General features: G+C 54.7%; 1 protein-coding gene across 2 annotated transcripts in view; it reads right to left on the bottom strand.

Annotated features, from left to right (window-relative positions):
* Positions 1-850: 850 nt before the first annotated feature.
* Positions 851-12,015, bottom strand: part of Ube2o (ubiquitin conjugating enzyme E2 O) — a 47,455-nt gene continuing 36,290 nt past the window's right edge. Inside the window, exons 4-18 of one of the 2 annotated variants that reach the window (XM_034505869.2) lie at positions 11,279-11,376; positions 10,807-10,870; positions 9,425-9,568; positions 8,915-9,024; positions 8,633-8,783; positions 7,930-8,402; positions 7,406-7,560; positions 7,156-7,268; positions 6,945-7,073; positions 6,271-6,360; positions 4,775-5,474; positions 4,495-4,631; positions 3,176-3,379; positions 3,043-3,100; positions 851-2,945 (exon numbers count right to left, since the gene is read on the bottom strand). In XM_034505869.2, coding sequence (XP_034361760.1) covers positions 2,278-2,945; positions 3,043-3,100; positions 3,176-3,379; positions 4,495-4,631; positions 4,775-5,474; positions 6,271-6,360; positions 6,945-7,073; positions 7,156-7,268; positions 7,406-7,560; positions 7,930-8,402; positions 8,633-8,783; positions 8,915-9,024; positions 9,425-9,568; positions 10,807-10,870; positions 11,279-11,376 — 3,294 coding nt within the window. In that variant the 3' untranslated portion in view covers positions 851-2,277. The remainder of the gene's footprint in view (positions 2,946-3,042; positions 3,101-3,175; positions 3,380-4,494; positions 4,632-4,774; positions 5,475-6,270; positions 6,361-6,944; positions 7,074-7,155; positions 7,269-7,405; positions 7,561-7,929; positions 8,403-8,632; positions 8,784-8,914; positions 9,025-9,424; positions 9,569-10,806; positions 10,871-11,278; positions 11,377-12,015) is intronic. The other variant, XM_076935425.1, reaches the window with a different exon arrangement.

Raw genomic sequence — 12,015 nt, 5'->3', positions numbered from 1 at the left:
GTTGGTGTTGGGCACTTCAACTTAAGGACTGATCATCAGTCCACTTCAGCTGCAGAGGCCCTCAGCCTGGCCAGCAACCCTACCTCACACATGGAAAGACTCAGGCTCTGTGCTCCACCTCTGACCTCAAATACAGGGCAGTCGGAGTGGACAGAGCTGGGAATTGTTCCTGAGTTAGAAGCCTCAAGGGGAATGCTGTGGACTACGGACCTCAGATCAACTGTGCCTCCTTACTAGGTGCTGTCAATGGCTGGGTTCCTCACAGAAGCTGGAACTTCCCCCAGGGCCATTTACACACAATCCTGCCCTAATTTCCAGTGGTTTTGTGAAGTGCTAGAGCACATTATATGGTGGGTGTTCATGTAGCTACAGGGAAGCCATCATCCACCTGGAGAGGCTGGATGGATGTTCTAGTGTGGTTCCATCCCCTGTGCTCCTGCCTGAGGGGGAGCTTTGGTGGACCTGCACTTTGTTACGCGGGGAAGACTTGCTTAGGCAGGACTTGTTCTAGGCAGGAATGAAAAGGAAGCCATGGGGACAGGGCAGATGGCAACCCCCTAACCTGGGCAACCATTCCAGAACACTGACATCTGACCTTTGCTAGATGCTGTGGTTATTAGTTCCCCGAGAATCCTGAAGGAGCTGAATAGCCAGTTGTAGGCTACTGGCCTCCACTACCCAGCATTGAGAGGTGACTGCTGTCTGGATATTCAATGCCCACCCCAATAGACTCCATGGTGAGAGACGAAGGCATCAGGCCATGGAGGCCAGGACCCACTGCCATAGTCTCCCTTGGGGAAGTGGTATGGGAGGGTGGGTCCTGGCACACAGAAGGCAACGGCAGCCTGAATGAATGGCAGAGGCAGGTTTAATGGTGCCATCTTGTTTTGTCAATGAGCCAACCCCCACCCCCCAAAAAATGCAAGTTAAAAAAAAGTTTAATCACACAGCACTTTATACAGGTATTGTAAGCAGTAGGCATTCACATCCCCACGTGAACAGTGGCCTGGGCAGCACAGCCCCACCAGGCCCCATGTCCTCAAGGTACTGGTTCCTGGTGAGAGTTCCAGTTTCCGCCTGTCTTCCCAAGGCTCTGCTGCCCCTGGTGGTCCTGGCAGCACAGGTGTGGAGCCCACTTAAGGCTGACAAGACGCTTCATGCTTTGGCTTTTTGTGTGTGTGTGTTTTATATTTTGTCTTTTTTCTTCTAGTAAGTTATTAGTATCTTTGCTTTTGAGATTTATTTTTTTCAACCTTAAATATTACATACACCAGAAATGACAGCTGTAATGTGCTCACCGGCATCCTCTCTACCTGGAGCTTCACATTATCAAAAGCTTAGAAACTTGTAAACCTCTGGGCCTGTGGGGGTGGGGTAGACCTCCTGCTGCCGTCCAGCCTCCTCCCTCAGACTGCCCTTGCAGAGAGTCTATAAGCTAAGGCTGACTGGAGGCTGAGCCACTGGATGGGAGAGGCCCTTGTTGCTGGCCTGGTTTGTGCAGATGCTCCTGTCACCTCAGTGGGGATAAAATGAGGCTGAATGGAGCAGATGACAGAACAGCCCACCCACACAGGCGGGTCTGGGCAGGACTGCTACTGTCACTGCCATCTTGGACTGGAAGAGCAAGGCACCTATAGCCATTTCTTTCCAAGCAGCACAATGCCCTCAACTGTTTATGTGAGGGCTACAACCTTTCCTGGTGTCACTCTGAACCTCAGCTTAGTCCTAACCTCTCTTAGAGAGTAAGTTCAATAGGCAGGCCTAAGGGCTATAACGCACTGGTGACCAGAGCCAGCCACAGCAGCCACAGCTCCAGGAGATGGAGGGGAGGGAAAAAGGACCTGGTGTGGCAGCAGGAGGGTTGGGACGTGGGGAGGCTACTGTCAAGCTGGAGAGGAGAGGGACTGGGAGCATTGCAGGAGCAGCCACACTTCATGCAAGGCACGTCCACCCTCCTGCCACCAGCAGGTTCCTCAACACCCCACCTCTGACCTGAGAAGGGACAGCTAGGGAACAAGTGCCAGGACATTCTGCCTGGGCCACAGGAACCTGAGTTCCAGGGCCTCAGGTGCCTGCCTCTGAAACACAACTGAGGGAGAGGACGCAGCATCTTGGGACACTTCTTGCACTTCATCATCAAACTTGCCGCAGGGAGAAGAGGGCAGCAGAGGCTCCAACTGGGGACAGGACGGGGCAGGAAGAGGGGCAAGATCTCAGGAAGGAGGGAGCAGGCAGCGGCTGGCCTCTCCCATGACACTCCCTTTCAAGCGAGGGTAGCTACTTGTCCTCTGTGCTCTCCGGCATGCCCGCCTCCAGCAGGGCAGCACGGAACTGTGTCAGGACCCCCCGGATGCTCTTGATGAAACCCTTGGAGAGCGGGAAGAGGGGGAAGCCGATGTCAGGGTAACCGCTCTTCTCAGGCAGGAAGCTGCGGTAGCTCTTCCTCCTCCTCTTTGGTCTAACGCTGGGAGGTGCTGATGCGTCAGGGGCTGTCTCAGTCTGCTCTGCGTGCTCTCTGCTCGCTGAGGCGGGGCCCTGGGCACCACCCTCTGAGTCTGAGCCCTGGGATGCCTCCCCAGGGGCCATCCCGACATCCTCAGGCTCTTCACGGCCGGAGTCTGAGAGTTCAGCTGCAGCCTGGGGCTCCAGAGAGCTGCTGTCTTTAGGAAGCCCATTGGGCATTGCCTGGGCCCTCTCCAGCATGGCGTGGGTTTCCAGCCAGGACTCAATTCGGTTCACCAGCCGCCAGCCAGCCACACTGAAGTGCTGCCGGATCTCCTGCTCGAAGACCTCAGGAGGTCGTCGCACCAACTGGGTCATGGACTGCACCACACGGATCAGCGCCATCTCGTTGTAGCAGCGACTGTTCTCATACCCTTCCTGCAAGCCCCGGTCACTGTCAAAGCCAGCTTCGTTGTAGTATGGTTCATTCACCAGGATCAGACCTGCCAGAGAGTCCCTTAGTAAGCGGAGTAAGCCCACGAGGGCAGGCTTGCCCACGACCCTCAAGAGAACAGACTGTCAGTGTGCCTGAGCCCATACCTTGGATGGAGATAAGCACCTGGAGAAGACTAGATTTGCTTGTCCACCTCTCTGTCCCCTGAAACACAAACAGAACCTTTAGGTCTGTCCCACATGGACACCAGCTCTACTGGGCAATGGGGCCCACACTCACCTTTCCAATCCAGGTACCCAGGAGACTGACACACACTTTCCCATTGTCATACAGGTTGGGGTTCAGGCGGCCACTGCACTGGGAGAGGTAGCAAAAGTGGGGGGGCACCGCAGGGTAGATGTTGGGAAGCTGGATGTCAAATAGGTAGAGGCCATCTTCATAGGGAGTCCGAGTGGGGCCCTTGATCAGTGCCGAGAAGAGGTCCTGGAAGGAATCACAGGAGGAGGCTGGCGTGTGGAGTCTGCTCTCACTTCCTCCCAGAGCACTGCGCAGATCCGAGGAAGGAGGGCAGCACTCCAGAGCTAGAGCCAAGGAGACAACTAAGCCAAACAGCACTTGCTTTGGGGTGGCGTTGGGGGTGGGGGTAGTGCCACACTGGAGGGATGGCACTGGAACTGAGGGTCTGAGATCGAAGGCAAAGACTGGCAGAGGTCAATGGAACTATGACATCGAGGAAACAAGCTGTGTGTGTGTGTCTCTGTGTGTGCACTCTTGCCAGGGTACCAGAGTAGAGCAGATAGAAAGAAGGACCCTTGCATGGGGTCTGAGGCGCCCTGGAAGATGCCTTGAGGACTTTGGAAGTCTGCTTTGTTTTGTTTCTCTTATTCCCTCAGCTGAGCTGTGCCAGGCAGGAGACTTCCTAGAAGAATTTTCACCAAACCCAAGTGAAACAGATGTCCCCCCCCTCCCCTCGAGACAGGGTTTCTCTGTGTAGCCCTGGCTGTCCTGGAACTCACTCTGTAGACCAGGCTGGCCTCGAACTCAGAAATCCGCCTGCCTCTGCCTCCCAAGTGCTGGGATTAAAGGTGTACGCCACCACCGCCAGGCGAAACAGATGTCCTTAAGCAAGGCTGGTGTGATAACTTGCACCTGTAATCCCAGCACTTGCGATGCTGAGTCAGCAGGACCACTTTGAGTTCCTGGCAAGGATTTACAAGGGCAGCTGTGTGTAATGACAAACTGCACAAAGGACCATACACTGTGGTAACACCACGAGGGCAGTGCTGATTCAGAAAAGGTCCTCTGGAAGGAGACACTGAGGGTAAGCAAAGGCCTTGGGTTTGTGGGGATGGAGAAGTGATAGCAAAGTCAGCAGAACTCCTACCAGGTCCAAGTTTTCAGAACTACATGGATACACCACTTCTTTTAAAAGGACGGACCACCTGGCTCCCAGAAGGGTGGCCATGTGGCTGGCTCTATTCTGATTCCTCAGGTGACTGAGCCACCATGTCTGGACACATGGCAAGGTAGTGTTGCTACACCTTAGTGCCCCATGGGCATCTGTACCTGCCTCCCTAAGTTCCCAGCAGCCCACTTGCCATTCTGTCCTCAAAAGTCTTGACCATGATGCCATCGGGCAGCGAGGTGGCCAGCAGAGCCATCTCCTTCCTTACGGTGCTGAAGAACTTCTTGGCTTCTGGAGGCTGGAACTCAATCTTCTTGAAAGAATGGTTTGCTGCAGGGGAGAGAACAGTCAGGCCTGGATGGAGTGGAGCCCGGGGCCTCCCACTACTACTCCCCAGGACCAAGGTGTGATGGCAGAGACAGGAGCGCTGAGGGATGGGCAACAACAGCCATTCATGGTGACTGGTGACTCACAGGGTGCGAACTCCAGCACAGAGAACACCTCGCCCTTGGCGCTGGTGAAGGTGACGCCAGGTCTGCCACCACACTGTTGGCAGAGCACAGGTGTCTCACTGGGCCACTCGGCTTTCACTGGTGACTGCGCCTCAGGTTTATCCTCCTTGCGTTCTGTGTCGGGCACTGCCTCCATCTTCTCCTCCTCGGCGATGGCCACGTTGTCCAGGGTCTTCTTGAGGTTCTCCTGTAGCTTCTTGATATCGTCCAAAAACTTCTTCTCTCGGGTTGGCTTCTCGGGCTCCACAGTGGGGGAGGTGGGCGAGCCTGTGAGCAGCTGCTCCACAGTCATGTTCTTGAGGCTCTCCAGGATCTTGATGGCCTCCTTCAGCTCCCGGAAGCTCTTGGGAGGCCCATCCTTGCCAGCTTTCTCCATCAGCCCCGCCACGGGGGCAGCCATGGCCACGGCGCCCTGGATGGCAGCCGTGGCCGCCTCTTCACTGATCACCACCCCTTTGTCCTCCTCGGGGGCAGCTGGCTGCTCCGTAGGCAGGATGGCAGCCAGCTCTTCTATCTTGGGGTGCTCATCATCCACAAGCCCATTGTCGGTCTCCCAGCTGTCACTGTCGTCCTCCCACTCATCTGAAGAGGCCCCACTGGTGCTGCCGTCCACGGAATCGTAGTCTGATTCCTCGATCTCGGACTCGATGTTGTATAAGTGCTAGGGGCAAGAGGAGGAAATCCAGACAGAACTCATCTACTGAGGAACTTAGAGGTCCCCTCTTTCCTATCTACAGCTCACTGAGGCCTGGGTGTCCCCTTCCCCGCTTCCCTGTTCTCAACTTTTTATCTGAAATCCTGTCTCTGCTGCAAGATCCCCAGTTATCTGCAAGGGGCCCTTTGCCCAACTTGCACCCCAAGCAGTACACAAAAGTTACCCTGCACCACCTCCTCTCAGGCTCTGGGCAGCAGGAGTGAGGGAGGGGCACAGGGGAAGCTCAGCAAATCAGCCTGCTGCCAGGACTTAGGCCAGGTACTGGGGTGCTCGGAAGGTCTGTGTGGGTGGCAGCACGGGTGAGTAGGTGACCTTACTAGCAGGCAAAGTAGGGACACTGGAGTTAGTCACACTGCCCTGCTTTCCCCTAGAATGGTTGGCCATTTGGCTCATCCCCTTGTGTGCACCAGGGAAGCAGAGTTGGATGGTGGGGTCAGCTCAAGTATGGCAGAGGGAAGGAGACCAGCTAGAGATGGCTAGGACCAGGGCCAGCTTTTTCCTTCTCTTCCTTATTTGTCAACAACTGTCCTGGAAACAGATGAAGGCAATAACCGGCATTCCCCAGAAACACTATGTGGAGATTTAGAGGTTTGGGAACCTCACACACCTGTGAGATTTAGAAAGCCCCTGTCTCTGTCCTTGGGGCTTAGGGTGGAGAGTTACAGAGCACCTTCAGGGACAGCCACCAGCCTAGGAGGCTGGGATTCTAAGTGGCCAGTGGTCTGGGTCTTGGCATCCTCACCTGTGGCAGGATGATGGTTTTTGAGTTGTCAGCCCACACCACTTCCACTTTGCTGCTGACGTCGACTCGGGCCACCTGGCCCACTGAGGGCTGAAGGACAGAGGGGATGGGGTCAGATGGGTGTGGGGGAAGCTGTGAGCCCTGAAGGATGTAAGACTAGTGGGTTCCGCCCAGCCACCTCTAATCCCCTGGACTTGGAGCAAACACTAAATGTCTTCTCCCAAGTCTGCAGCAATTCTCTCCCCACAGGCAGTGTTCTGGCCTCCCTGGCTTGGCCCTCTTCCCAGTGTGGGTACCCTGCCACCAGAGTTTGTTTCTGCCCCTTCTGTCTAGACTCTCTTGACCTTTCCCAACATCCTCAGCTTTGCCTCCAGAGCTAGCTCAAGCTCCCACTCTAGGCTTGCCTGGGCTTTGCTGCAGTTGACTATGTGGTGCTCACAGCTACAATGGAGTGTAACCCCCTAGGAAACCTAAGTGCCAGGGTCCACGAAGCCTGCAGCCTTCAAGTGTGCGGGCTCCCTGTCTCTAATGTAGGCCACGGCAGCCATCCTGGGAGGCAGAATTGTAAGACTTTCATGTCTCAGCTCTTGGAGGGACCTGGTGGCAGTGTGAGGGACTGCAGCCACTACCCAGACGGAAGCTGCAGTCCCGAGCAGAGCAGCAAGCACACCTACCTCATCCTCCTTGGGCAGAGCTCCATCCTCGGTGTTGCCAATGCGGATGACAATGTCCGTCGTGCGGAAGCGAAAGTCAGGGTGGTCAGCGATGTCATAGACACTCACATCCTCCTCTTCTCCAATGAGCTGCGGCAAAGCCGGCGGAATGAGCCAGGGTTTCACTCCTTTTGCCAGAGCCCACCCAAAGGAAGCAGAGTGGCATGCTCACCTCCACATCGTCCCCACTTGGTCGCAGCTTGAACCACTTCACCATGCAGGTACGACCAACATGGTCCCCAGATTGTACCACACCATAGACAGCAGGGTCCGGGCAGCTCTGGACTAGGGAAATCAGAAGGGACATGACTAGCTGAAGAGCTCTGGGGTGCCTGCCTGCAAACCTCTGCTGGCCTGTTAAAAGACCTTCAAAAAGTACTCCTGGACCCCAAGTGCCATCCCCACCTGGAGACCAGCACTACCTCGCTTGTCCACCACGAAGTCTCCAGGGCAGAACTCATTGTTGTCCAAGTGGTGCACAGGGAAGAGGTCATTGGAGCGGATGTTGCACTCCACAGAGCCATCTTGCCACATCACATCAGCTGAGGTCATTGTGGTCACCACCTCCACAGCCACCCTGTGAAGTGTGGCCAGGTCACAAAACATGCTTCTTGTAGATAGAGGAGGTGACCCTCTAGCCCTTCCAGGCCTACCTGAGTCTCACACGGGCAGGGTTGAGTGCCTAGTGTGTAAAGCCCACCTGTGTCACGGCCCAAATGTGACACAATCTCAGGCTAGGACCCATAAGGGAGCACTGAAGCAAATGTGGGCCCAGAAAGCCTGGTTAGGGAGGGTTAGCTGCTATCCCACCACTGCACTTCTTCCATCTACCCAGGCCAACCCCAGCCACCATCATCTGGGGATGGGAGCACCACAAGCTCTTACAGAGCACACCGAGCCTGGGCTACTGAGTCTCCATGTGCTGAGGAACACACTGAGAACTCACCTGTCTCCAGGCTTGAAGTCACGGGTGATCTTATTCTTCTTCCTCTTGTGTTTTCGCTTCAAGTTTTTGATGGACAAGGGAATGCTCTTTTTACGACCAGTGCCACTGCCGCTCTGGGAGGAGGTAGTAGAGCTGGCAGAGGAGGTCACTGAGCTGGTGTCATCTGTGTCGTCAGCGGCCTCATCATCCGCATCCTGCTCTGCTGAGTGTAGCCCGTCATCTCCACCCTCCTTCAAGAGGAAGGGGGGCAGTGGCTCGCCTGTCTCCTGAAGCTCCTCTGACCCCTCGTCCTGCATCTCCACTGGACTGGCTGATCCATCAGGCTGTTCCTCAGGACTAGCAGACCCTATTTCACTCCCGGCTCTGGCTTCCCCTTTCTTGTCTGGGTCCTCCATGGAATGGTCCCTAGGACACTGGGTATCTGGGGCGCAGGACATGATTCTCACAACCTGTTTCTTCAATAGGCGCTTCACCTACAAGAGCAGAACAAAGGGGAGGGAGTTACATAGACTGAGGCAGACAGGGGCCTCCCTGGCCCCAGGCACTTCTGTCTTGGGGAGCAGAGCTATACACACCTAAGTGGCCAGCAAGGGTCCTCAGGGCTCTTCCCTAAGGCCTAAAGCCCAGACCCACCTTGCTGGCTGTGGAAATGGCTCACAGCCAGTTCTTTGAGTGCCCACACCCGCCCACCTCAAGGACATACCTTCTTGGCCATAGAGCCCTCCCCCTGGGCGCAGTTTTTTTCTGGACATTCCCAGGCAATCTTGGCCGGCTCTACCTTGGCTGGGAAGACATACAGACAGCGTTCCCCAAGCTGCCGCTGAGCATGGTCAAAGCATCCGAGACGCTTCACCCTGAAGAGAAAAACCGGGAGTTTGGCAGCACTTCTGAGAGCTCAGTGGGGTGCTTGGTCCTCCCGAGCATTTATGGCCAGACCAAGACATGCCGAGGACGAGTGCTGGGTCTGGGGTGGGGGCACGCTCACCTGCCTAGGTTTTCCTGAGTGATGACAGAAGGTGGGGGGCTAACGCTGTCCGTGCCCCCAGGGCAGAAACTCTTGGTAATCCACGTGACTTTCAATTCTACAACCTGCACCTGAGGACAGTGGATGAGATACTGCCTTCAAAAAGCTGCCCAAGCTGCCCAGAGCTGCCCAAAGCCCACCTCAATGCAAATCAATCAATTATTAGGGTTAGGGATGGCTGGATGGATGGCCAGAAGTAGACTTTGAAGGTCTGCAGCACCACACACAGATATACTATAGCCACCCACCCATTAGGAAGGAGTCAGGGTCTCTTCAGTCTGCCCAAGCAGGGCAAGTGGAGGGATCAAAGCCAGTCAGCCACCCCATGACTAAAGCCTAGGCTATTCTAATGCTCAAATCTCATTCAGGTCACCAGGGTTTGGGCACTGGGGAGCAGCCTGGAGGGCAGCAGTTTAGCCCTGGGACCTGGAGCTTACAACTCTGCCCTCATCCCACCGGTTATGTCCTTACCTCCTCCACCACCACACGGAACTTGCTCTTGGTGCTGAGTACAGGCCTGACCCCTGAGAGCCACTGGACACTGGAGAAGATCTTGGCGGGGCCAATAAGTACTTGGCCTGGGTAGAAGCCATAGGAGTCATCAAAGAAGAGACCCTGCAGGGTTTGAGGGCGGAGGAAAGCGCACATGAGTTGGCTCTATTACCTTGTGTACCTGACGCTGTAAAGGATATCTTGTTGCTAGGAGACTGGCCATTTAAGAATTCTTAGCTGTTAGAACTGTTTGATGCTATGACGTCAATGTTGGTTGCCTCTTAGATTTCTGGGAACAGGACACTTTAAAAAAGCCAGGTGAGGCAGAGAAAAAGGAATGAGGGGCTTGCAGAGTGAGAGGAAAGGGCAGTTGGTACAAAAGACTTGTTAGGAGACAGATGAGCCAGGAACAGATAGGATACAACAGTTGTTATAATTTGGAGCTACTGATATTGGGAAAACTGGGAGAAGGGAGTGTTAAGCAGACTGTTGGGAACAGAGGGAGGAACGCTTGGGAGAAACCTTTGAAGGGGCCGGGAGGAGGGCTGGCAGGGAGTTAAGGAACTGGTTACTGTTTCTAAAAGCCACCTTACAGCAGACAGCCTTGACTAGTCACATGACACGGCCTCCAGAATGGCTAGAGCACAGTCTGCAGAGAATATACTTTCCAAGCCTGGGGCAAACTAGGTGCCAGGAATCATTAAAATGCAGCTGCAGACTGTTCTAGGTCCTAACAGGTCTCAGGCCATGCAGTGCTGGTGGTCAGGAGTCACACACTCAGGAGCAAAGCTCCAGAGAGCATTGGCACACACCCGTGTAATCACACACCCCTAGTACAAACTACCTCCATGTGTTACTGTGCGGGCACACACAGTAACTCTAGGCACGCAAAGGGTGAGCGGCAAGGCCACAGCATGGTGGCACAACGGCAGTCCTAGCACTCAGGAGCTTAGAGTCTGTGTTGGAAGCTGGCCCAAGCTACAGAAAGACTCTCTCAAAACCAAAACAAGTGGCTGGAGTGTCTAAGAGCGCTGGCTGCTCTTGCAGAGGACCTACCCACACGGCGGCTCTCCATCTCCTCTCACTCCAGCACAGGGGCCTGACCTCCACATGTTCCCACAAACACACGGTGCACATTCTCCTTTTCTCTGATTTGCTCATAAAATAAATGTCACACCCTACCCACAGTCAGCCATCCAAGTGTGAGGTAACAACTGCAAGGCTAATGCTCCTGGACAAGCCCCGGGTGGCTCTGGAGCCCTCTCCCCCTTGCCTCAGCCTTGCCTAGCCTTGGCCAGTCCTCAGGCCTCAGCAGCCGAGGAGCAGGCAGGGCTCACTCCCCTCTGGCAGAGCATATGTACCGAGTCGCTGACGTGAGGGCAGACATCATAGAGTTTGGCACCATCTTCTGTGTTCATGGAGCACCTGAAACAGTAGACAGAGGCTTGGTCTCCACCAGGGCACAGTGAGCACCAAACACCAGGGATCAGAGGCACCAAGACTAAAACATGCCCTAAAACACACCGTTCCTTTTTCACCTAGAGCTCAGCCTCTGCCACAGGACAGGAGCTCCAGTTGACAAAGTGCCTGCCATTATTAACACATGCAGAGCAGAGCACTGGCCTCACAGAAACCTAAGTGAAACATGCTACTGAGCTCAGGAGCCTAAAACCTGAGCTGTAGCAGGAGAGACACAAGAATTACCACCGGGATACAGGTGCTGAATGCCAGGGTCATCCAATACTGTCCTGGACCACACCTGACCTCACGGGGCTGGAAAATCTCTCTTGCACCCATTTTGGAGCGGGCAACTGTCCCTAAGCTGACACCTACCTGGCACCATTAGACAACTTGAGGATGATCTGGTTCTTCAAGTCATAGACTTTTCCCAGCCAGCAGTCATAGGCAATATAGTCTCCATACATGAAGGGCTGGAGATCGAGGACACAGAGCAGTGAGCAGGGGCAGACACCACAGAGCCTGGGCTCTTCCTTACCCCGCTACAGTATAAAAGACTCTAAACAATTCATCTGCACTGCATCCCAGTCCCTTTCCACTGCGCAGGCAGCGGCAGCGGCAGCGGCAGCGGCAGCGGCAGCTGTGGGCTGTCTGGTGGCAGGAGTGTCCCATAGCAGCAGAGGACAGCACCAGGAGGTGGGCATGGGTGGGAGGCTGTGTACAGCTAAAGACCACGAGTAAAGGTCAATCTGCCAGGAGCGCTGAGCGCAGTGTTGTCACTGTTGAAAGAGTTCAGTAAATAGAGGCCATCCCAAAGGAGCTTCCTCGTTTGGGACAACTGGAGCAAAATTCGATGAGAGTACTGAAGTATAAGCAGTCGAATAAAACAGAGCTCTCGAGTACACCTCATATAAAAATGAATAAGCAAAGAAACAGGGCAGTAGGCACAGCTCTTCCAGAGGAGAATGCCAACCAATAGAAATAAGGGAACAGTGACTTAAGGAAGACACCACATGCGACTGTCAGAGCCGTGGCCTGTTTAAGTGGCAATGTTCCCAAAACTAAGGCTTGCAGATGACAGTCTGACACGGAAGCTAGTGCTATGTGGAATA

Source organism: Arvicanthis niloticus, chromosome 6 (assembly GCF_011762505.2).
Source record: "Arvicanthis niloticus isolate mArvNil1 chromosome 6, mArvNil1.pat.X, whole genome shotgun sequence".
NCBI lineage: Eukaryota > Metazoa > Chordata > Mammalia > Rodentia > Muridae > Arvicanthis > Arvicanthis niloticus.
Note: the sequence above shows the minus strand (reverse complement) of the source record. Positions and strands in the feature narration are given on the sequence as shown.